Below are 27,643 nucleotides of genomic sequence, written 5' to 3'. Positions count from 1 at the left end.
GTCTCCTCACTTCTTATTGCCTCTGGCAAACCTCTCTCTCCCAGTTACCCTCAACTCCATTATCAGTGTGATCATTTAAAAATATATAGTGATTCATATGTCTTTTCCAGTCATGTCCACAACCCACCAATGACATCCAAAGCACTATCTGCCTAACCTATTTCCTTGTTTATCGTCCGTCTATTCTCACTAGAATATAAATACTACCATGGTGGAGAAGTCATCTGCGTCACAGCGCCTAGGTTCTGGAATGATGGCCTGGCAAACGAAAGGCTCTTGAAATGATTCTGGCAGAATACATTTATTATTATTTTTTTAATTTAGGGTGAATTTTAGAACTATTAGTGTTAATATACGTATATTCTTAATAATTTTTGAACCAGATAGAGGGATAATACATTATAAGATGCTATCACTCTGAGAGCACCTGGATGGCTGAGTTGTTAAGTGTCTGCCTTTGTCTGGGGTCATGATCCCAGGGTCCTAGGATCAAGCCCCATGTCAGGCTTCCTTCTCAGCAGGGAGTCTGCCGTTCCCTCTCCCTCTGTGTCTTCCGCTCCCCAAGCTCACACACACACACACACTCACTCTCTCTCTTTCTCTTCCTCTCAAATAAAGAAATAAAATCTTAAAAAAAAAAAAAAAAGATGACATTACTCTGGAATAGTATAGTGTTTTCCACATAGAAACGTAGGGTAATATTAGACATTCTAATATTTTAATTGAGTATTATACCTTAAAATATAATATAAAGTATATAAAATGGATTTCAGATGCACATACTAATCTCTATTCCCATTAACTCTGTTTAAATTTGGATCTCCATCTTCTTTTACCTAAACTCTTTTGATAGACTCTTATCATGAAGTCCTTCTGTGATCTTAAGGTTTAACTCCACAGACCTCTTAAAGTGACAATTCATACATATTTGATTATGGTGGATAACCTTACTTTGCTACTTATAATCCTTCAATAACTCAATCACACACTGGATGAAGTCCATGTCTTCAGCTTTCCAAGCTAGTGTTTAGTGTTTTTCAAATTGATTTAATTTAGGGTGTCTAACACCTGTGCAAAATGCTCCATCCATTCTAACCATTTTACAAGTAACCCCTACAAGGAGGGGGGTGGGGGGGAGCAAGCAAACAAAACCAAAGGAAAGCAAAAAGTAACTGGAATGGGTCAGTTATTTCTTGATTGTTTGTCATTCCCATACCCTTTCTTCCATAGTCTGTCCAAATATCTGTGCCATTCTTCTTTCTGATGAGTTCTGCATATTAGGAGGCAAGAGAGAGAAAGAAATAAAGGGGAAGGGAGAGAATGCATCATTCTGCCTTTCTTTCTCTTCCTATTGTTTCTGGAGAAACTATGGAAGTTGTTGCATTGCTTTGATGACCCTAGCTCTTATCCTAGCAGCAGTCCTTTTTGGACAGTTCTAGTAGTGGCCACGTGGTTCCCTTCTATGGGGGCAGCATGTGCTGGGTGACTTACCCCCTTGGCTGCAGTTCCCACTAAATCAGCCTCCTTCCATGATAATAGCACTGTGCATGGCACAGCAATCAGTATGTTCTTCATTCTATTCTGGAAATCTCAGCCCCTTCCTTCCCACCCAGCTGTATTTCCTTCCTATAGTAAATATTCTCTGGATTGCTTCTTCTGATTTTGCCTGGTTTCACCCTTCAAGTCTTTTAAAACTGGTTCCCTGCATTAATTTCCTTCTGTTTGTTTTCCCAGTTATGTCCTGTTAGGAAGGAATGAAGGAAGGGAAGGAAGGGAGGAAGGGAGGAAGGAAGGAAGGAAGGAAGGTAGGAAGGAAGGAAGGAAAGGAAAAAAGGCTATTTAAAGGTAGGAAATGATTTTCTTTTTTTTTTTTTTTTTTTTTTTCACAAAAGAGGAAGAAGTAAATATGAGAAATTAAATTAATAAATAGATCATTTTCCATTTTACACTACCTTATTGATCATAAAATTAGTTCATTCTTTTAATATTAGTTTTCTTGGGTAAAAATACATTTCTATATATGATGTGCTATGGTCATGTGCTATGCTCTTTGTTAGTCAATAGGAAAATACAGATTAAAACCAAAATGCTAATGTTACTAAAAAGAGTAGATCAAATAAAAGTAAAATAGTAGACAATACCAAGTGATGATAAGGATATAGAACAAATAAACTTTCAAACGCAGCTTGTGAGTAGTACAACAAATTTGGAAAAGTTATGTTTATGTAATCTTAAATCAATTCTGACTAATGTTTTACTCATTGTACTCCATGAACTATTAGATACATCTTGTTGCTATAATGTCTTAAATTATATGTGATATCACCACATGTACATGCATGCCTAATTTAATTTTAGCTAACAAGAACAATCATATTACCTTGAAACATCAAATTAAACATGAATTCAAAATTAAAACATTTATGTCAGCAAAATGCTTTATTTAGCTGTTTTTATGTCAAAATGCAGAACTATTTTAACCAATGAAATATTAAGTGCTACCAGTTATTAAGTTTTCACTATTAATCAAGTGTTCACCATATATTATATCGTTATTACCATGACCTCTATGGCTGTATATGACTTTATTTTTTTAATTCAATTTTAGAAATGGAGAAATGAAAGGAGTGCAAAGGGAAATGGTTGGTTAGAAGACACATTGTTAGTAAAATGGCAAAGCCAAAAGTGAAGGCCATGTTCTTTTTGCTAGTCTATGGGGACTCTAGGTTAATTTGGTAAATTTTTAAGAAGTTGATCATTTTTTCCAAATTATTCTGACAAGTTAATGTAAGCTCTTAACTTGAAAGTGAATACTTAAAATTAATCCATGTATCTGGCAATTATAAGATCACCTTGTCCTGAGTAGCTTTGATGAGGTAACAAATCAAATTCAGTGATTATTAACAAAAATAGGAAAAGAGGAAATATAGAAAGCTTATATTGACTATTATTTTAAGAAGCTATGTGAAAGAAATATGAATTATAGTGATTGGCATTCACCTTGATAAAGAGCAATCCTTATTACAGACTTACAGAGGGAGAAAATGAAGTACTGGAAAATAATACAAGCATTATTATCCATAAAAACCAAGATTAAGAGAATATTATCACTAATGTTTATAGAAAATGTTTATGTGCCAGTTACTGAGTCAGTATTTTATACATTTAATTTACAAAACATTGTGAAGATGACCTTTTTGTGCTTCTATTTTCCATTAAATTTAGAGAAGTGGTGTGCTCTCCTTTTTTTTTAGTGGAAGAATTGGAATTCAGCATAAGTCTGTCTGACTCTAAAATAAATGTTGTTTCTACCACCACAATTTAAACATAAAGTGAAGATGAAGAGAAACATTTGAAATTTAATATTGGAAGCAAAAAATATCTTCCTGTCAAAAGACATGAAGATGAAAATAACCCTTTTCAAAAAGTCTGAAAGGAGATTGAAAAGAATTATATAAAATACAGTTAAAAGTATAATAAATAGATTAAACAGCTTAAAAATATATGGAAAAATAGACAATAGGAAACGAATACAATTTCCCCCAACTTCCAAATAAAAGGTTCTCACTGCTAATATGATGGTGTTTATTGACAGTAAACATGTTACTGGATTCTGGAAGGAATTTCCATGAAAAGAGCAATGGAATTGAAAAGGCAATTAGTGGCACATGGATAATGCTATCAGGTATAGAAAACACCAAAAAGTTTGTGGAGAGGAACTCTCTCTCCTTCTTTGTTTCTTGGATAAAGAACATAAGATCTGTGCAAATCAGAAAACCACTCAACTTTATTTCCCGCAGTTCTCTTCAAAGAGTTGTCCTATCAGAGAAGCCCTCTTTCTACATTCTAGGAAAGACAAAAATCCCAGAAAACAACCAGATAAGAAATTGGGTGGCTTCTTGGTGCACACTGTACAAGAAATAAAGCATCTTATGAAGGGGAATAATAGGAAGAAATATGGTAGTGTCACTTACTAATAAAATTAAACACAGTGCTGTTTATACGTGTCCTTCTATCCAATGATAAGAAAAGTATATCAATACTTAATAAGAATAAAAAAATATGTTAAAATATAATACATACATATTTTCAATAAAATTATGTTTTATTAAATTAATATGTTGAATTGAAGAGAAAAATTCTCATGTATCTATTGCTGACTTTAAGAAATTAATTACTACTGAGGCACCAGGGTGCCTCAGTCAGTTAAGTGTCTGCCTTTGGCTCAGGTCATGATCTCAGGGTTCTGGGATTGAGCCCCACATCAGTCTCTGCTCAGCAGGGAGCCTACTTCTCCCTCTCCCTCTGCCCCTCCCCCCTGCTCATGTGCTTGCTCTCTCTCTCTCTCTCTCTGTCTCAAATACATAAATAAAAGCTTTAAATAAACAAATTCATTACTACATCATTACTGCCCTATTAGATGTCATAGCATATTATAAAACTATAATATTTAAATCAGTGTGGTATTAGTTTAAGAGTTAACAAATAGACCAGTGAAATAGAATAGAGTCTAGACACAATACCACACATAAATACCTACTTGATTTGCAATGAGCTGAGGTTCAGTAAAGATTTATTTCCTATATATGGTTTAGAAGTATTTACTCATATAGAAAAAGTCAGGTATATACTCATACAGAGTCAAGTATATACTCATATAGAAAAAAATGAGAACAACAGAAAACATAAACCTTGTTATTTACTTCACATCATACACAAAATCAGTTCTCTATAGACTGTGTATCTAAATGTTAAAAGGTAAAAATAACATATCAGGAAATATCTTTTTGACCTGGAATAAGCTAAGATTTTTAAATTAAAATACAAAAGGATTAGTAATAGAGAAAGTACTTAATAAATTACACTACGTTGAGAACATCTTTTCTTATTAAAAGATGTAATTAAAATGAAAAGTCAAGGCACATAGTGATGGAACTCTTATCAAGAATATATATAGAATCCCTACAAATTGTTAAAAAATTAATCAGAAAGTCCACAAAAAGGATGAGGAAAGACTTGAGTAGCACATTATATAACAGGACACCCAAATGACCAAAAAGCATATAAAAAATGTTTAACTTTGTTAGTCAATAGGAAAATACAGATTAAAACCAAAATGCTAATGTTACTAAAAAGAGTAGATCAAATAAAAGTAAAATAGTAGACAATACCAAGTGATGATAAGGATGTAGAACAAAATAAACTTTCAATCGCAGCTTGTGAGTAGTACAACTAATTTGGAAAAATATTTTGGCAGTATTTTGGCAGTATTTCTGAAGAGCAAATTATGCATCTAGTTATATAACCAAGGGAAATGTTTAAACATGCTCATGAGTGGGAGATGAACCATGAGAGACTATGGACTCTGGGAAACAAACTGAAGGTTCTAGAAGGGAGAGGGTGAGGGGATGGAGTAGATGGTGATGGGTATTAAGGAAGGTATGGATTTCATAGAGTGCTGGGTGTTATATGCAAACAATGGATCATGGAACACTTACATCAAAAACTAATGATGTACTGTATGGTGACTAACGTAACATAATAAAAAAATAAATAATTAAAAAAATAAATGAATAAACATGCTCATGGGGTACATGTGTAATTATAGCAGCACTACCCGCAATAACTCCAAGCTGGTAACAACCAAAATATTCATCAATAGCAGAACAAATAAACTGACATATACTCATAAAATGTGAAACCATATGTCATTGAGAATAAACAAACTGCAACTGCGTACAATAATTTATTTGAATTTCACTAACGTTATATTGAACAAAAGAATCTGTAGGAAAAGATCACCTAATGAATCTTTTCATTTATTTACTTTTAAAAACAAGCAAAATTAGTATCTGCTGTTACATGTCAGAGGAGTAGTTACCCTGAAGGTAAGGAAGGGCTTTTATGATTGGAAGGGGGCAATGTTCTTTTTTTTGACTATAGTGTTAATGTCATGGATGTATTCCTTTGACATAATTCATCATATTCAAAACAGGTAATTTGGGCTCTTATGTATATGTTCTTCAGTAAAGCATCTTAAAACATAGCATGCAAATGAAAGTAAACACCAGAGGGGGGAAAAATGTCATAATACAGAAGGGAATATTTAGTGATTCTTTTTTTGTTTTTTCCTATCAGGAAAGGAGGTTCTAATTGGCTATGAAATGGAAGAAATACTTTTTATTGAGGTTTATAGTACAAGAAGAAAACACACATGCATGTGCGTGCACACACACACACACACACATATGTATATATATTAGCACACTGGATGAAAGTGCATGTTGGAATAAGTTCATAGAATATATTAGAGTTAACTAAGGGAACTGAAATGTGTGAAATTTGCCTAAACAATTTGATGCAATAGTGAATCAGATGGGAAATATAAACTAGTTCAGTTAATCATGCCAAGAGAATATTAAGTTTAATCTGGACAATTCAATAAAATTAAAGTATTATTTATTTGAACTTGGAGTATAGTTATTGTCATCTTTTAGATATGCACTGGGAAAATATTATTGAATTTTTATATCATATTGGTATTATATTAAGTATCAGAGATATAAAGGCAAATATAGCCTCCCTTAACCACAAAGACTTCAGACCTATTTGAGACTAAGATTATATTGTTTTAGTATCCATTTTTGTACTTTCTTGGTATGTAACTATTTTATTTTTAAACTATAGAATTTTTGTTATGAGAATTTATTATTGGGACACCTGGGTGGCTCAGTGGGTTAAAGCCTCTGCCTTCAACTCAGGTCGTGATCCCAGGGTCCTGGGATCCAGCCCTACATTGGGCTCTCTGCTCAGCAGGAAGCCTGCTTCCTCCTCTCTGTCTGCCTGCCTCTCTGCCTACTTGTGATCTCTGTCAAATAAATAAGTAAAATTAAAAAAAAAAAAGAAAATTTATTATTGCTTTTTGTAACATGTACTTGATCGAACTATAAAATTTTTGTTTGTCCTAAATTTTATAGAGAAATCTTAATTTTTGGCTAATCATAGCATGCAAAAATTTAGATGTGACAGGAAGCAGAAGAAGTAATATGTCACAAAATAAAATAGATTGATATATACAAAGTTGAATTTTTTAATCAGCAGGACTTGGTCCAATGTACAGTAACACATTAGCTACATGAACTAATAGAGAATAAGATGATTAATTAGAGGCTATAAAAATAAGACTAATACTATAATGAATATTTAGTTTTTAAATAGGGTAAGGAAAAGCATGATGAAAAGAGTATAATTAGGTCAGCATTCAAAAATGAGAATTTAGGCTTTTACATGAAAATGTGTCCTGATTTTCACTTGTTCTGGGTATTAATCCTACTAGTACTTTCTTAAAACGTATTTTGACAATACTTGAGTACTTAAACCTAAATGAGGCTTTTTCTAGATTAAAAAGTTACAGATATAATAATACTGAGATTCACTTTATATTTTATAGACACCTCAAATATAAATTTGTATGATCATTTTCAAAATATTATTTTCATTTTTGACCTAAAAATTGAGAATAAATGGATGGTACATCAGTTTCATAATAAAAGTGGCTTTTAAACTTCCAATCAGCAAGTATTTTTTTAAAGATTTATTTATTTATTTATAAGAGTACAAACAGGTGAGTAAGGGGAAAAGGGTTGTTTCCTTCAGGGGGAAAGAGGGAGAGAATCCCAAGCAGACTCCATGCTGAGTGCAAAGCCCCACGGGAGGTTTGATCCCAGGACCCTGAGATCTTGACATGAGCCAAAACCAAGAAAGAGTGTGATGTTTAACTGACTGAGCCACCTAGGTGCCTCCAATCAACAAGCAGAGACTATTATGAGTTAATCAAAAACCTAGAATGTACTCAACGTCTAATGCAGTACCTCACTATTTTACATGCTCTTATCCCAGGACAGGGTAAGAAAACTTCAAGAGATTAGATGGTCTTTATGTACATCAGCCCCTCTGTGGAGATGTGGATTAAGAGCAAGGGGAGATGCTGATGGAGAAGAGCCTAGAGGAACTGGGTTACATGTTAGGTTAAATCCAAGGGAAAGTTCAGAGATAAAAAATTCATAAAGCAAAATTCGAGGTCTGGCTGTATTTAAGGGTTATAGAGAGGACAGTAAACAGAAGGAACTCAGGAGTAAGAAAACATTAAGAAGGGGAGATTCCTCTGGAGGAGATGTCTGCACACATGACTGTATCAAAATGTTATGTCCATGAGTTGCTATTTATATTCAACTTGTTGAAGGGAGATGGGAGTGAAAATAACACTTTTTTCTACTGAATATTGCTTTAGTGAATGCATATAAATTGAAACACTGTCAGTCTATCAAAGGAAGAAAAAAAAGATTTCCTTTAGAAAATGATTCATCTGACTTTCTGGAGACATCTCATTATTTTAAATCTGGAATATTTAATAGTTCTTTTTATAATAAAGACAGTATAAAACTAGAATTATTTTCTATCCTGTTTTTGTTGCTTGTGCTTATTTTTTAAAAAATTGTAGAATAGTTATTTGTGTTAAGCTTCCCTAAAAAAAAAGTATAAAATATGTGGCACTGGCTTGGCAGGTGAGTAATGGGTGTTGGGGGAATAAATATCACAGGCAAGAAATGTAAAGATTGATTTTAGGCAGTGGTACAGCATTTTGTAAAGCATTTTCTCTCCAGTGACTTTGGGTTTTGTTGTTTTTTGGGTTTTTTTTTGTATTTTTTTAAAAGATTTTATTTGTTTATTTGACAGAGAGAGAGAGCAAGCACAAGCAGGGAGAAGGACAGGGAGGCAGAGGGAAAAGCAGACTCCCCACTGAGCAGTGAGTCAACAGGTGATTCTCAATCCCAGGATCATGACCTGAGCTGAAGGCAGACACTTAACCAACTGAGCCACCCAGGAGTCCCAAGGGCTGTGGTCTTAATCCATATTATAGATGGCAGAACTGTCTAATATGGAGGTGGCAAATGGAAAGGGAGGATAACATGTAAATTTCTAAAGGCAGACAATGCTTTCCCATACTCACTTTCTGGAATTTTAGACATTGCCTGCCTTTAGAAATATATTACAGTATATTTGCCCTTAAGATATACTACAATGTAGATATATATTATAAGAAAAAAAAAAGTTCAAGCAAGATCTGTCTGGCTTTTAAGCAGTGATCAAAGAGAAGAAAGTTTAGAGGTACCAGCCTTCTCAAACAGGGACAGCCAACTTCTTCTAGATACAAATATTATTATTAAACAAGATTGAGAAAGGGTCAGAGAATGAGAAGCCTCAAAGTTATTAAACAACAATAAGATTAAGAGTGCCATCCTCTCACAAAACTCTGTTTTCTATGACTTCAGAATAGCCACCAGTAATCTGAGAGAGAAAAAAAAGGAGGAGGAAAAAATTAAAAATGGTATTAGAATTATGTTTAAGAAAAGAAAATCCAAGACTTTGCATATAGTTACTGATATATGAGACTCTAGGAAAGCAAAATGATCACAAGCTTACTGAATTAGTGTGAATTATATCACCAAATGCATTGAAAGCCAGGATAAAAACACCTTTTGAGTGAGCTTTAATACAGGTTTGAACTAGCAGGAAGCTCTGCAGGCCATAAAAAAAGACATGCTCCTAAACATCCACCTCAGACATGACCATGTAGGACAGTCATTCCCATTACACTGAAATATGATTATTTCCCAACAAATAAATATAATATTTATATGTAAACATGTATATAATTAAAATAAATTCTGCCCTTCCCACATTTCCCTCTAGATTATATTCTTTTTTTAAAAGATTATATATATTTATTTTTTATTATTTATTTGACAGAGAGAGAGATCACAAGTAGGTTTAGCAGCAGGCAGAGAGAGAGGGCAGGAAGCAGGCTCCCTGCTGAACAAGGAGCCTGATGCAGGGCTCGATCCCAGGACCCTGGATCATGTCCTAAGCCAAAAGCAGAGGCTTAACCCACTGAGCCATCCAGGCACCCCCCCCCCCTAGATTATATTCTGTTATCAGCTTTGCCCTAACAGTTCTTCGTATACACAATGGTTTATCATTATAGTTTCCATTTTATTTCTTCGCACTCTTTCCTGAACTCTTCTGCTTCAAACTGACTTTTTTTCACACTGCTAGAAAAAATAACTTTTATCTATTTTACTGTATGGTGACTAACATAATTTAAAAAAGAAAAAGGAAAAAAGAAAGAAAAATAACTTTTGTCCATTTTAAATGACCTATTTTCAAACCCAATGGGCAATTCCCAACTCTCAGGGAACTTGAGGAGGGTGCTGCCTCAGCATTTGTCATAGGTCCTAATCGTGCCTCCTACTTTCTTCACTTTGCTCCTAGGATACCTTGTTCATTTAGTTTCCTCTTACTTCCCTGGCCTTTATCTTTTACATCCTCTTTTGCTGCCTCTTCCTGACCACCCTGATCTCTGTACTTGGAGTGGTCAGACCTCAGTCCTTAGACAACTTTTCTTTCTCATGTATTCTCATATAAAGCCATAATTTTTAGCCTGCTTCTTTCTTCCCTCAGCTCCAGATTTTTATGTCCAAATGCCCACTTGATGTTGCTAGTTGTGTGCCTAATAGGGCTTTTAAAATTAACATAACCAAATCAAACTTCTTATTTCTAACCCCATCCCAATGTGATCATTCTCTATCTGCTTCCAGAAAAATATAACTAGATTTTTTTTTTAGCTTTTCATGGCAAAAAAAAAAAAATAGAATTTTATTTGACTTTTTTTTAATATGTTAAATCTACATAAACCTAAAGCAAGACGCTCATCCATCTATCAATGAACACTTCTATTGCTTCCATATCTTGGGTATTGTAAACAATGCTGCAATAAACAGGGATGCACATATCTTTTTGAATTAGTGTTTACATTTTCTTTGGGTAAATACCCAGTAGTGGAATTACTGGCTCATATGACAATTCTATTTTTAATTTTTTGAGGAAACTTCATATTCTTTTCCATAGTGACTGTACCAATTTGCATTCCCACTACTAGTGCTTGAGGATTCCTTTTTCTCCACATCTTCACTAACATTCATTATTTCTTGTCTTTCTTATTTTAGCCATTCTGAGGGGTGTAAGTGATATGTCATTGTGGCTTTGATTTGCATTTCCCTGATGATTAGTAATATTGAATTTCCTTTCTTGCGTCTGTTGATCCTCTATGTCTCCTTTTGGAGGAAAAAATGTCTATTTAAGTCCTCTACTCAGTTTTTAACTGGTTTTTTTTTTTTTTTTGGTGTTGAGTTATATAAGTTATTTACATATTTTGGATATTAGCTCTTTATCAGATGTATTATTTGCTAATATTCTCCCCCACTAAGTAGGTTGCCTTCTTGTTTTGTTGATGATTTCCTCTGCTATGCAAAGCTTTTTATTTTAATATAATCTCAGTAGTTAATTTTTGCTTTTGTTTCCCTTGCCTTAGAAGACATATGTAGAAAATGTTGCTCTAACTGATGTCAAATGAATTCATCTATGTTCTCTTCTAGGAGTTTTATGATACCAGGTCTCCTATTTAGATATTAAATCCATTTTGACTTTATTTTAATGTATGGGGCTAGAAAGTGAATTAGTCCTTGCCATTTGCAACAACATCTATGGACCTAAAGGGTATTTGCCAAGTGAAGTAAGTCAGACTGAGAAAGACAAATACCGTATGATTTAACTCGCATGAGGAATCTAAAAAACAAAACACATGAATAAACAAACAAAAAAGCAGAATCAAACCTAAAAACACAAAGAAAAAACTGATGGTTGCTAGAGGGGATGTGGTTGGTAAAATGGGTGAAGGAGAGTGGGAATATAGGTTTTCAGTTATGGAATACTTAAGTCATAGGAATAAATGATACAGTGTAGGGAATATAGTCTATGATATTGTAAAAGGGTTGTATGGTGGCAGATGGTAGCTACACTTATGGTGAACATTAGCATAATGTATAAACTTGTGGAATCAGTATGTTGTACACCTGAAACTAATGAAACATTGTGCCTCATCTACACTCAAATTTTTTTTTAAAGCTTGATCTCATGCAATCAGAAAAGTACAAATTCAAACCATGACACAGCATTTTACAACCAATGGATTATCAAAATTAAGATTTCTGTTAGCTATCAAGTGCTGAATATATCCAGAGACATTACACATTATAAATAATTTTTGTACATTGTTGGTTGTATTGTAAAGTGGTGTGACCACTTGGGAAAATAATTAGCTTTACATAATTTTGAATAAATTTAAACAATTGTATCTTCTCTATACACTAAATCAGCCCTTCACTCAGATCTAAGAGAATCTCTTGTACTCTGTGCCACAGATATATACAAGGTTATCATAGCCACATTATCTGTTAAAGCAAAACTGGAAACAATACAAATGAATGTCTTCTAGAAAATATACAAAGTACATATTATCATAATTGAATTGTGATAACTGCATTAGACTGAAAGAAAATGGATAAACTATAGCAATGTGCCACAATTTGGCTGACTCTTAGATCCCTTATGTTGAGTCAAAATACAAGTCTCAAAAACCATAAAACTATAAAATAAGCAAAATTAAACTTTATGTTGTTTAAAGTTACATTCATGGGGCGCCTGGGTGGCTCAGTGGGTTAAAGCCTCTGCCTTCGGCTCAGGTCATGATCCCAGGGTCCTGGGATGGAGCCCCACATCAGGCTCTCTGCTCGGCGGGGAGCCTGCTTCCTCTTCTCTCTCTCTCTGCCTGCCTCTCTGCCTACTTGTGATCTCTATTTGTCAAGTAAAATAAATAAAATCTTTAAAAAAAATAAAAAATAAAGTTACATTCATGTATGATTAAACTGTATCTTTTTAATTAAGGAAGATATGGCCTTAATATGGGAATGTTTGTTTCTGGTGAAAAGTCAGAGTAAAACAAGGAAGGGATAGGGAAGAAACAAATATTGGCACCGTCTTGGTTAAGTGGTAGGCTTATTGGTGTTCATTCTAATATAATGCTTCATAAATTATATTTTATGTACTTATGTATTTTTATGTACAAAAATACATATGTACAAAATACATATTTTTAAAAGAGAGTATACAAGACATTCATGTGGAAATAAAACTGACCTATTAAATGGTAACTTAGTACCAGTATCCCAGTAGATCTGGTGAGCAGTGGATTTTATTAATATTGGTTGGTTTTTTTTTTTTTTTTTTGGTTGAGTATTTTCTAGCATTCCCAAAATAATTTGGGATATTTCGTATCAAAAAAAATTTGACTTTTGTAACTAGAAAATATTATTTTAAAAATGAACGAAATGGAGCTGCTATGATTGGTTCATGCATTAAAAAAAATTACCACATATATATTGGTAGCTGTTCTGACAAGTTCCATAATCTATGCAGTTTTTAGTCCTTCTGTCCACCAGAGTTTCACATATACAGAAGGATTCTGAAATTTTGTTTTGATTTTCAAATACCTCAAAAAAGCAATTTTAAAAGAAGCATGTGAATATAATGCATTAATTTTAATATAGGTTAATGATAATATTTAATCACTAGATTTTGCCACTGATTTTATAAAGTCTTTATGTTTGTTGTATGTGTGTGTACAAGTTTATGATCCCTTCTATTTTCCAAGATTAATCTTTTAAATCTGCATTTGCTGAGGAATATTATTTAGAAAATGGTCATGTACATTTCTTGAATACTTGAATTTAATTTTAATCTTCCCAACCTTTATACAAATTAGCATTATTATATTTTATAAAATCAAACCAAGAATTTTTAAATACCATTTTTTAATTTATACATAGTTAACTTATGATTTTTAAACATATCATTTAAAATACAATTGAAAAAACTTTAGGATTTCTAAAAAGGTAACATGCATGCTCATACACTTAATCAGTTATTTAGTTTTTATGTTGATAAATTTAATTATTTTCTATGTCGGCTCAATATCTTCTACTATCTTAAGAACACCAAACTTTAAACATTTATAAAGGAATATTTACTTCTTCTATATACAATAATTTTTATGACAAAAATAGATCTTTGGGTACATGTCATCTCATAACAACAAATAGGTGATTTTTTTTAAAGTAGACTCTGAAATAAGAATGGGTCCTTTAATGTTCCTGACCTTTCAATTTGCATTTTGTAAAATAAGTGGTCAGTAAAAGTTATCTGATTCTGTAGTTTTTTAGTTTACAGTAAACCTAATCAATCATTCTAAAAATGGTATAGTTGAAATGTAAATAAAAGTAACTAATTAGTTGTGCCATTGAGATTCAGACTTCTGTGTCTTGAAAATCTAATTTTATGATTTTGAAGAAATTATTGATCTTTCTGAAAATTATTTTTCTGTGTAGTAGGCATATTGGGAAGAATTTCTGAAATGATATTATGAGAATTATATATATATAGCCTGACATAGTGTATTCAGAAAAATGATCCATTTTAATAGATGTAGAGTAGTTTTAGCTTCCCTTAGACTATCATATATTAACAAATTTAGATGAATTCACAAAGAGTTCATCTGGGATGCCTGATTTTAAAATTCTATTTGGGATTTTAGATTACTATATGAAATTTTCTGTTACTCAAAACATTTATATTTATAAGAACATCTAGTTGCTTTCTGTGAGAAAAACCCGTATTTTGATTATGCCATTTTACAGATGAAAAAAATGTTTATGGAGAGTAAGTGACTTGCAAAACAAATATCACTAGTTAGTGACTTATAACACCATGTGTAGTTTGCTTTTAAAATATGTGCTGTATTCCTGAAAGCAGGCTAATGGAAGTAAACCTTTCACAGATTTGCTGTAAAAGATTGAATAAATATAATTCTTAGAACAAAATGTTTAAATTTGCTTGTTGACATCTTTTGTTTTATGATTTAACCCCTGTTTTAATGGTTTAATTTAGTCTGATTCTTCACTCAAAGCAACCTCAATTCTTTTTGGCAACATGCCTGGTATAAACAACAAATGATTGTGTTTACTCTTGAATCCTTGCCTTACTCAGATTTGAAAGACTCTTTTATGTTGACAAAAAGTTCTAGAAATCCCGACTGTCCTTGAGATCTATCCAATCATTAATTTGAATGCTCCAAAGTGAGAAATGATATCGAATGAGAAGAGTCATTAACTGCCTAAGGTGCATCAAAATTTTAATTGTTTTTTTTTTTTCTAACTCACTTACATCTCCTATGGTGATGCCGTAAGTCTTTAGTAAATTAAACCATTAGAGAGGAGGGTACTAACCACTATATAACATCCTTTTCAAATGTGTTCATAGAAAAAACCCACTCATACCCTCAATTTCTGTGTTTTATGATGTCTGTATTTTTTATACAAGGCTATCACTATCACCAAGGACGTAGTTGTATTAATAGTAAGCAAAGTCCATGTTGCCATTTGCAGATCTCATTACTATTATACATAAATAAGAAAAACCTAGTATTGCTTCTCTTTATGTATTGGGTAAACAGTTGTTAATATCACATGAGATTTACACGTACCATTCACACAACATGCACACAAGTCATCTATGCCAGTGAGTCAAGCACTTAGAGCCTCTGTATTTCACAGACATTTTATTATACAAGAGAGATAATCAGGATACAAGGACTGGTTCTAACCTGAAGAAGGATGTCTTCTAAGTCAACAGATTGGGTTAGGTCTTACGATCTCAATCAAACCTGACAGCCTTCAGATGGGGACTTCGGAATAGTGTTAAATCAAGGGTGCAGTGCCATAAAAGTATACCCTATGTCCATTTGTTTCTGTGGTTGAACAAGTCATTTAGATATTTTCTAATAATTTTTTTGTGGGAAAGTTCTCTACCTCAATATTACACTTACAGGAAAGGAGGCAGATCATTGCATTGCAGTATAAGGAGAAGCAATTGGGAACAGGAGAGATTTTAACATGACTGTTAAGAAGTTACATGGGAAATTAAGTGAGCAAAGGAGAGTAAAACAGACACAAAATTAATCATGTAAGAAGAAAATTATAGTTGTTGCTCAGGAACATTTATGCGGACACTGCCAACATTTTCTGAAAGACGAAAAGTCCACCAGTTGTACAAATGGGAAGTCAAGCTATGGCTCGTTTTCTATTCATTCTAATTAGCATTCCTTCATTATATCCCTTAGGATTGTGGATTCTAGGGTTATATCAAAAATCCAGTGAGTTTGTAAAATTAAAACAAGACATTGTGATAAGATATATTACATCTATTATATTTATCCCTCACATTAATGAAAAAAAATACTGGATAAATAAATAATATTCCATAACAATAATAGAATAAAGTTCAGAGAATTTAGCCAGAGAATGAAGTATATTTTTTAACTATAACCAAGGGGATATATATAGATTATAGCTAGTCACAAAGTAAAAGAAATCAACAACAAGGGGTAGTTTTATGATAGAAATAAGAAAAATAAGATAGAGCTTTCTCTAGCAAAATTTAGTTGATCAAGTAGTCATTTTTAAAAGCTACTTAAAATATGCTTCATTGTAACCTTGCTCAGTAAAATTCAATCCAATATAATTATTGAACTGTCAGTTCCAGGATTTCTTAACATGTAGGCCATCTTAATTCTTACTCACTATAATAACCACAGAGGGTAAAATGAACATAGACTTCTTCATGCTTTCAGGGCTTATCATAGATCTAAATATAAAAGATAATGTTCCTAAGTTTCAGAAGAAAATGTAGGAGAAATTTTTTCCATCCTTGGATAAGTAATTTTTTATGAGACTAGAAAGGACTAACAATTTTTAAAACTAATAAATTGGACTTCTCCAAAATTAAAAATTTCAGCTCATCAAAAGATGTGTAACAAAATGAAAAGAAAATTAAAGATAGGAAAAACACATTTGCAACGTATATATTTGTCAAAAAATGGTATAAGGATTGAATAAAGACACAATTCAATAATATCAAGACAAATCAAACAACCCAATTAAAAATAGACAAAAAGTTTGAACAGATACTTCATAAGATATATCAAAAAATGCTCAATAAGCACGAAAGAAAAGTGCTTAATAGCATTAGTCATCACAGAAATGCAAAATAAAAACACAATGAGATTGTCAACCTCAAATGTTGGCAATAATGTGGAGTAATCAGAATTCTTACACAATAATGGCAGAATATAAAATAGGTCTTGGGGCACCTGTTTGGCTCAGTCACTTAAGCAGCTGACTTTTGATTTTGGCTCAGGTCATGATCTCATGGGTCATCAGAGTGAGCGTCCTCAGGCTCCATGCTCAATAGGAAGTCTGCTTAAGGATCCTCTTTCTCCCTCTCCTTCTGCCCCTCCCCCAACTCTTACTTTCTATCTCAAATAAATAAATCATTAAAAAAAAGAATAAAAAGTAGTGAAAATACTTTGAAAATCTATTTGGGAGTATTTTGTGATATTAAATAAAGATTTACCCAATAAAACAATTCTACTACTAGGTACTTATCTAGACAAATGAAAATGCATCCACAGAAAGTCATGAAGGGCATATCGATTGCATCTTCATTCAGAATACCTCCAAACGTAAAAAAATGCAAACTTTATTTTAACAGAAAAATAATTCATGTGGTGAAATATAAAGGAATAAACTGTTGACAGAACAGTGTGTATGAGTCTCAAAAACAGTATGCTTAGTGAAAAAGATTAAACACAAAAAGTACAATTTGTAGCATTCAATTTCTATGAATATAAATATAGAAGGGGAAAACTAATCTGTGGCAAAGCAAATAAGTACAGTGGTTCCTTCCGAAGTGTGGGGATGGACTGGAAAGGAATTAGGATAGGACTTTCTGGAATGATGAAAATATATGTAGGTTCATAGGGATGTTACCTGAGTTTATACATGTTTCATCAAAACATAATTGTACACTTAAGATCTGAATATCAAGCTACAGAAAATTAATGCCCCAATTATAAATAAAGTTTTGATTCTAACATATATTAACTTAATTCAAAGTATAATTCAATGTTGTCTATTTAGTCAACAGAGATAACAAGATGTTCATATATAAATGTGCATGCTTAAAGTTTGTCTCTATTGACTTAGGGCCATTATCAGGAAAATAAAAGGAAGAACTGTTTAGAAAAAAATAAAATGATTTTGATAGACTCACATAATTATTGAGATGTCTAATTGTTTAACTTTAATAATTAGTTTTGTTTTTCACAATCCCTTTATATTATCAAGTGTGTGAACTTAGATGGTGAATTTGAAAATTTCAAAAATGAAGTTTTCTGATATGGTTTTGATTATTTGAAGGTCTAATTAACTGAGAGTGGAATTAGTCAAGACTCATATTTAAAATGATGTTCTCTCTTCCAGTTTAAAATTTAAATCCTAAATCTCTAAGTAATATATGTCAGAAAAATATACTTGAGGGGTGCCTGGGTGGCTCAGTGGGTTAAGCCTCTGCCTTTGGCTCAGGTCAAGATCAAGCCCCACATCGGCTCTCTGCTCAGCATGGAGCTTGCTTCCACCTCTCTCTGCCTGCCTCTCTGCCTACTTGTAATCTCTGTCTGTCAAATAAATAAAATCTTTAAATAAATAAATATATATATATATAAACTTTAAATATATATATATATATATATATATATATATATATATATATATATACTTGAAATTTGGAATAGATATAAAGGATCCAGAAAATGAATTTTTTCTAATGTCTCTGGGTATCCAAGGTAAAAATCTTAAAATTCAATGACTAGTAAAAAAGGGGAAAAAAAATCCTCATAGCCCCGTCACCATAACCACAACTGTCATTTTGGAGTGAATCTTTCAGTTCCTAAACAAACACAGTCACAAATGCACAAGGATTTTTATATTATTATGCATGCTGTTTTACAGTCTGTTTTTTTTATTCTGGCCAGTAATATATTGTGAACCCTTTCTCTATCCATACAAATTCTTATAAGATTTGTTATCTAATTGCTGCATTTTCTTCATTGGTCTCTATCAAAAAACACTCATTTAATTGCTACCTTCAACAAAACAGCAAAACAAATTCTGTGTCTAATTTGGAGATGGAGACATTTGATTGACATGATAAGTAATAACCTTAATTATTAGTTATTACTGTTGTAGTCCTTCAGAAACAGTACATAGATTGATATTCCCATTACTCATGCAACAAAGTACCTAAATATCTTCACCAATAGTGTTTACAATTGTTTAGGTCTTAGTTTTATATTTGAAAAATATTACATTGCTACTTTTATTTGTTTTTTTGATAGCTACCAAGATTTATTCTTACTAGTTTCTTATTTTACATTATTAATTTAACATTTTTCTTTTGCAAAGTCCCTGTGCATATTTTTCCATATTTCCATTCATATGACTATATTTTTCATATTTTAAAGTTATTTATATTAAGTACCTCATGACTTTTTGTTTTATATATCTTGAAAATGATTTTCTTTGATAATTATTTAAATATTTATTTTATTTGATGTATATCTTGATCATAGAAAATGTTTTTATTCATAGTGTCACATCTTGCAACCTTTATATATTTTGGTTAAGCTTTATAATGATAAGAAATTAAGATTATACAAATAAATTTTGAGAAGTTATACTATGTTAGATATTTTAATTTTCTCAATATTTTTTATTGTTCACTGCCATTAAATATAAAAAATTCACATTTTCATATAAAATAACTTTTCCTTAAGATGAAATGGAATAGAGTTACATATAATGATGTTGCATTATTATGTAACTTTTGTTACTCATCTCATATCTACTTCTCTCACAGAATTCACTATATCAATAAATGGTAACTTTTTGTTAGTTGTTGACAGAGTCTGTTTTCCACAGAATAGCTTACGTGATCTTTTCAGATTCTAAAATAAAACAGGTCATGGCTTACGGGAATTGCAAAATGTGACCTTACTGGTGGTAGAAATTGCAAAAGGACCTCCTTCTTGTGAATGTATTTCAAAATGGGTCTCTTTTCCCCACACTGAAATAGTACCATGGGTTGGGGTAGGGCCCTGAACCTGACTAAAGTAGCACAGGCTGAATTGTTGGATCCAAGGCCTGGCAACTTTGTGCAGGACAAAAGTTGACTATGTTTGTGGTGACCCAAGATAGGTCATGTCACATCCATACTCAAAACTCTCTGATGGCCTTCTAGCACACTCAAAAAAATTCAGTCTTGTATACATTGCCCAATTGCATCAGTTCTCAGGCCTCATTGTATACTCATCTTCACATGCATGATCGACGATTAGGAAGTTTGCCCTGGTTATTCCTTTTCCTTGGAAATCTCTCGCTTCCATTTTTCATCCCAATTCTCACTGGTTCTACTCAACCGGCTCTGACCACAACATTTGAAACTTCAAATTTGTGTAATATCACCATAGTGGAATAAAAGTTTTCTCCCATCTTCCCCTAAAGAACACTGAGTAGACAATTGTTCATGAATGAGAGATCCTTTGTAGAAGTCCAGGAATCCAACAAAGGTCTTCCAGTTCATCACTGGAGCAAAAAATTTTAAGACTGGATGCATCAAAGTGGCTAAGAGGGAGAGTTTCACTTTACCTGTGTCATTCTTTCCTCAAGATGACACAGATGAGCCTTCTTACCCCTTGATTTCTTTCATGGGGGTAAGTGAGAATATATGAATGACAGTCAGGTTTCCCAGCTGTATAAGATGCTGCCAGAGAGACCCATTTCTTTTTCACCCCACCCAGAATACTGGGGGACAGAGACCAGTTGGGAGATTGGAATTTATGGCTCTCAGAGGGCTTCATACTGCTACAAGATCTACTTACAACATCATGGATTCCATTATGAAGCCTTCCCATGAGCTGCTAGGGGTACCTCACCTACAGATGCTCCAACTGACCTTTCTTTCTCTCTGAACAAATAAAAGCCCATAAACAGATGGTTTCACTGGTGAATTCTACCAAACATATTAAGAATTAAAGTCCAGCCTTTTAAAACTCTTCCAAAATATTGAAGAGGGAGAACTCTTCCAAATTTTATGAGGCTGCCATTACCCTAATAGCAAAGCCAGATAAGGACAACACAATAAAACTACAAGCCAACATGCTTGGTGAATGTAGATGCAGAAATTTCAACAAAATGCTAGCAAACTAAAGTCAATAGCACATTGAAAGTATTATACACCGCGATTGTGGGATTTATCTTTGGATGAAAAGATGTTTCAATATATAAAAATTAATCAGTGTTATGCATCACATTAATATAAAGAAAAGTAAAAATTACATGATTATTTCAGTAGATGAAAATCTATTTGACAAAAATTCACATCTACCTGTGATAAACACTCTTAATAAATTAGATACTGGAGGTATATAACTCAACATAATAAAGTCCATATAGGATGACCCCACAGCTAACATCATATTCCATGATGAAGGTCTGAAAAGTTTTCCTCTACGATGTGGAACAAGACCAGTTGCTGACTACTCACTACTCATATTCAATATAGTATTGGAAGTCCTAGCCATAGCAAGCGTTGAAATGCAAAAGGAAAATGTAAACTTGTCTTTGCATGTGATATGATCTTACATATGGAAAATCATAAAGACAACACCCTGTTAGAAGTAAAGAACTAATTCAGTAAAATTGCAAATAACAACAACAAAAAATATAAAAATCAGATGCATATTTATATCCTAAAAATGAACCAGAAATAAAGGAAATAATACCCTTATAATAGCACTGAGAACAATGAAATGCTTTGAAATCAATTTAACCAAGTAAGTGAAAGACTTTTACACTGAAAAAAAATAAATATCTTTGATGAAAAAAATAAAGACACAAATAAATGGAAAGCTATTGCTTGTTCATGGATAAGAAAGGATTAATATTATTAAAATCAATAATTTAATTATAATTGGTTAATAATTAATATAACAGTTAATGGTGATTAATAATGAAAATTTACCCAAAATTGTCTGTGGAGTCAGTGTAGTCCTTTTCAAAATTCCAGTGGCATTTTTTTTATAGAAATAGGAAAATCATTCTTAAGTGTGTATGAAACCCACAAAGGGCCCCGAATTGCCAAAGCAATCTAGTAAGAAGAACTGTGAGAAGAAAAATGTTGAAGTAAGAAGAACAAAGTTGGAGATGTCACATTTCCTGATTTCAAACTACATTACAAAGCTAAGTCACCAAAACAATATGGTACTGGCAAAAAACAAATCAGACCAATGGAACAGAATAGAGAGCCAAGGAAGAACCACCCCTCTCCCCAACACACACACACAGTCAACTAATATTTGATGAGTAAGCCAAAAATAGCCAATGGGGGAAAGAATAGTGTTTTTAATAAATTGTGCTGGGAAAACTGGATAAACAACATATGCAAAAGAATGAATTTGATCCCTGTCTTATACCACAAATAATCCAATTAAAAATGGACAGAGGACCTGCTTAAACATTTTTCCTAAGAAGTCACACACGTGCTCAATAGGTAAGTTAAAAGTTAACTTTACTTGACATCACTAATCATCAGAGAACTAGAAATCCATATTACAATGGGATATTACCTCACACCTGTTAGAATGATCATTATTAAAAAAAAAGAGAGAGATAACAGGTATTGGTGAGGATATCAAAGAAAAGGAACACTTGTGCTCTGGGGGTGGAATTGTAAATTTGTTCAGCCACCATGGAAAACATTGGATATTCTTTAAAAAATTAAAAATAGAACTACCAAATGATCTAGCATTCCACTTCTGGGCCCATGTGCAAAGGAAATAAAGTCACTATCTTGAAGAAATATCTACACTCTCATGTTTGTTGTAGCTTTATTTACAATAGTTAAGAGATGGAAACAACCTAAGGGTCCATTGATAGATGATAAATCAGCCACTAGTCCTAGATATCACTTATATGTGGATTCTAAAAAAGCCAAACTCAGAATAATAGTGTAGAAAGTAGAGTAAAATGAGTAAAAAATAGAGAGAATGAGCTGAGTAGAATGGTGTTGCCAGGGGCTGAAGGTTGGGAATATGGGGAGATGTTGGTCAAATATTACAAGTTTTCAGTTATAAAATGAAAAGCCTTAGACATCTAATGTAGATCATAGTAATTATAGTTAACAATACCATGTTTATATGCTTGAAAGCTGCTAAGAGAACCAATCAGATTCTGTATATACACAGAATATTATATATATATAGTATATATTGTATATATACAAATCAGATTTATGTATGTACACATATATATGCACACATATACATATGTACATATACACATATACATATAAATATATATTCTTGTAATCATATATATACACATATATACATATGTACATACATATATACATATACATATATATTATATGATTACCACAATAAGGATAACACCTCTATCAGCTCACATAATTGCCATATCTGTGGTGAGAATCGGATTTGTTTTCTTAGCAACTTTGCAGTATACAAAACACATATAAAACATAAAACTCTCTCTCTCCCTACACACACACACACATATATATATATATAAAATTGTCATGTTGTATACCTTAAACAATGTTCTATGTGAATTATCTTGGTTAAACTCAAAAAAAGTAAAATAGCAGACTCTCTCCTCACTACCTGTCCCCCTCAGATAAATTTCTATTTCTGTACAGCAGTTGTTTATTTTTATTGCCTGCCTTCCCCAAGAAGAGTTTGTATATGTTTACACTTACCTGCGTGATATTTACCTCTTTTACTTTAGCATTATAGCATCATTAATTCATGAAAATTCATGCAATTTAAGAAGATAAAATCCATGTTGTGGCCATTTCTACACTATGACCATGACTTTATGATAGCTACGTCCCTTTTTTAATAACAACCTTAGAATGTATTTCTTTAGAAAATTAAACATTCTTAAAACTGAACTTTGTTTCTAATAGTAAAATAAAAATTGTGAATGGGAACATTTTGATACTGTGACCTATTTTGTCTGTTTATTGGTCCTGAGCATTCTTCATGTCAATTTCTACAGCTGAGGTTGGAATTAAAGGCTGTTTTTCTGGAATAGTTTTCACCTAGGGATTGTGGTTTGAGGTTATCTGAATTAAAGCTACTGCTGATATCTGAATTTTATAAAAGGAAAAAAAACACAAAAATGTCTTATAATAGAATAATTAAATGAATTATAGTATAATTAAATATAAGCATCTGATAACCTGATAACACAAATTCTAGTCACATGTGAAATATGTATATTTCAATGTAGAGAGATTAAATAAGAATATAAATAGCATATGTAGTATGATCCTAAATAGGTAAATATAGTCCCATAAGATTATAATTCTTTTTTACCTTTTGGTATAATTTTTTTATTGAGAAAGTACAATATTTACACAAAAAATAAAATAAAGCTTAGAATTTCTTTCCTGCATCAAGTAAACCAAATTGTTTAAATGTACCAGCATCAGATGTAAGCTAAATATGGAACTATGAAGGAATTCTCTAATGGTGTTTTGATGCAAGTGCCACATCCAGCCCCAAATATCAGTTTTTATTTAATAAATTAACAACTCACAGGAAAATAAGCAGGATCATCAAAAATTGAAGTTTTAGAGAATATTTAAAAGTATGAAATTGTGTTTGGTAAATCCAGTATGCCTCTACTTACACAAGCAAGAATGACAAGACCTATAGACCATCTTCTCTGCTTTATTCGAGACAGTTATAGCAAGCCATTAAAAAATCACTATTGGAATTCACGAAAATAACAAAATATAGGTATCAAATTTCCAAAAGATAGAGAACAGCAGACATACCATAAGGACATGTATTAAGTGAGAATGTGAAAGAAGAAAAAAGCAAGAAAACAGTGAGTCAAAGAAACAGACAAAAATGAATCAAACTTCCAGCAGCAGTTTCAGCTTCAGACTTTGTATATAAACCCAGTCTGGAAGGTGTTGTAGGTTACACACTAGATTTTTTCTCCCTCATCTTTCTAATTAAAGTCAGCTATAACATTAGCAACAGGATTTCTTTAAGCATAAAAACCAATAGATGCCTTATATATCCACATGAGAGTAAAAATGATATAAGATTATATTAGAAGGGAGGCCATAAAACAAATACCAAGAATAAATTTGTAGTTTATCTTTTGGTTTATATCTTTTTATGTTATACATGTTTTAAAAATTTTTATTTATCTATACATTAAATTTTGTCAAAGAAAAATAGGCTTTGATTTATATATCAATACATAAGCCGTGGAGATTATATACATTGTTTATGAATTATATATTACGAATTTTATTTCATTTTTTGTTTTGTTTTGTTTTTTACAAGCTTAAGTTCTAAACTGAGAGAAAGCTGGGTTGCAGTGATGATCCTGCCTCTTGATACTTTCAACAAAATTAACCCTGGGCAAGTAATGTAAGACTCATTTTCCCAATTGTAAAATTTGATGATAATAATAGGAATCTTTTCACAATGTTTGAGAAGTTAAGTAATATAATGAATACAAAATACTTGGTAGTGTCAGGTACAGGGGACCTAATAAATGCTAAGGATTAGATTTATTGAGCTTTCATTACATTGTAGTACACACAGAATCTCTGTAAATTAAGTGCTATTATTCCCATTTACAAATTAGAAAAGAAAAGAATGAAAAGAAAAAATTGATTTTCCCTGTCTGACAAAGTTTTTTAACTTCCCAGAGGCCACAATTGTTTCTCCAAGAAAAGGAGCAAAGGTAAAATAAAAATGAGTTTTCTCATTTTCAAGGGGATCTAGAGAGAATAGATACTTAGGCAAACTGTACTATCAGTGATTTTATAGCTAGAAACTGCCAGGTAGCATTGAGTGCTTTATTTCTTTTTTATATTTACATCAGTTATATCGCACACATTGCTTCTGTTAAGAAAATATGCAAAAAGTTTGTCCTTTTACTTTTATATGTGTCATTTTAGCCAGCTGGAAACTCTAAGAATTATCTTTCTATTCTCTATTAGCCTGTAGTATGTATGATTGGATACATCACCTGTGTGCAGGTGAACATAGATACATGCCCTCCTCCCCCCCCCAGACCCTCTCCTGTGCACAGTGCTGTTTTCTATCTTGACTTTGTGCTATGTCATTAGCAAAAGACATTCAGCTTTTAATGATCTTGGCCATGATAATGAAATAACACTGTCAGACATGTCAGCCTTACTGTATACTTCTTAAAGGGATAGATATTGAAAGATTTCATGTAAGGGAAGGAAATAATTAGAAATACTCCATAAGTGAACAACAAACAACAAACAAACAGTAATCAATCTAGTGACCTTTTCTTTGCATAAACATGTGGTTTGGAACAACACAGACATTTTTATCTATCGTTCTGAGTATAAACATAGCCAAGTATCTAACGAGTCTTTAAATCTTAAGAGTTTATCTGCTTAGGATATTTTGAGTTAAAAGTTCAAAAATGGTTTACTATAGTTAAAAAATTACACACTTTGGTAAAAATCTGGGACTTAATGAAATATGTAATATTTTGAACTTGGTTGAAGTAGAGTTGGTTTATATTTAAAAGGAGTTTTTGATAAGACATCGAAAATTTCTCATATAATTAGATACCCTATATTCTAAGAACAAATTTTGAAGAAGCACTTAAATAATAGGCAGGTGTCAGCTAATTTTCACACCTGTTTTATCAAGTAGCTTAAAAATAAGTAATTTCATTTGTATGGACAGAAATGTAAATTTCCCAGTTAGTGACCTAAAAGGTCCAACTTTTCAGATATTTAGATTTTTTAAACCATGCACAATACATAAAATTAATGTATTTTTATATGAATATTGGTTTTTACATATTTTTGCACATTGTTGTATATTAAAATTGAGTATCCACATTGCATGGTATGCCCTCACTTTATCAACAGTTATTACCCATAAATAATGAAGCCTGAAAATAAGTATTTAAAAAAACAAATACTTTTAACCAATCTAAAGAGGTCATAATTCAATTTCTGTTCACTTTGTTGAGAGATAATATTAATATGCTAACATTATGAAGTCAAACGTACTGAGCTAATTTGTGCCTAAGATGATATAATTCCAAATAAATAAAAATTAAATGGTGAATATGACTTTATTACAATTGTACCACAAACATTACGTACCCTGTGTAAAATGAACTTTTACCCATAACATATTTTCCCTCCATTCTTCCATTCAAAACACACTAACCTTGTCCTAAAGTTTGTAGGATGAGGATGTCCATCATATAAGGATAAGTAGTCATATTCTTCTTCTAGAGCAAATGACTGAAAAACAATTTGTATTCTATTCCGTTCTTCTGCTATTATTACCCATGTACAGTTTGCACCATTTGGATATCCATATGGAAAACCGGGGCTTTCTATAGTGCCATTAAGTCCTTTTAAAGTTCCACCACATGTATAAATAAATCCTGAAACAAAAGACAAATAAACAGACATTAATATTATATAAAGCACAAAAAATCCAGGAGACAGTATAGTTTTGGAAAAAAAAAAAAAACCTTTTGTTTTTCTAAGATGTGGTCATAATTTTGTAAATAGCAAAGTCTAGGTAAATTAACTAGATCTCTTTCTTAAAAAGATAAGCAAAATCCTAAAACTAGCAAAATAGCTAGCAAAATCCTAAAAAAAATACTTGTCATCTACCAAA

General features: G+C 32.1%; 1 protein-coding gene across 2 annotated transcripts in view; it reads right to left on the bottom strand.

Annotated features, from left to right (window-relative positions):
- CSMD3 (CUB and Sushi multiple domains 3) overlaps nucleotides 1-27,643 on the bottom strand; it is a 1,221,727-nt gene that overhangs the window by 1,055,194 nt on the left and 138,890 nt on the right. For both annotated transcript variants that reach the window (XM_032858445.1, XM_032858446.1), the window contains exon 2: nucleotides 27,182-27,404. In XM_032858445.1, coding sequence (XP_032714336.1) covers nucleotides 27,182-27,404 — 223 coding nt within the window. The remainder of the gene's footprint in view (nucleotides 1-27,181; nucleotides 27,405-27,643) is intronic.

This window comes from Lontra canadensis, unplaced genomic scaffold (genome assembly GCF_010015895.1).
Source record: "Lontra canadensis isolate GAN:19392208 unplaced genomic scaffold, GSC_riverotter_1.0 scaffold15, whole genome shotgun sequence".
NCBI lineage: Eukaryota > Metazoa > Chordata > Mammalia > Carnivora > Mustelidae > Lontra > Lontra canadensis.
Note: the sequence above shows the minus strand (reverse complement) of the source record. Positions and strands in the feature narration are given on the sequence as shown.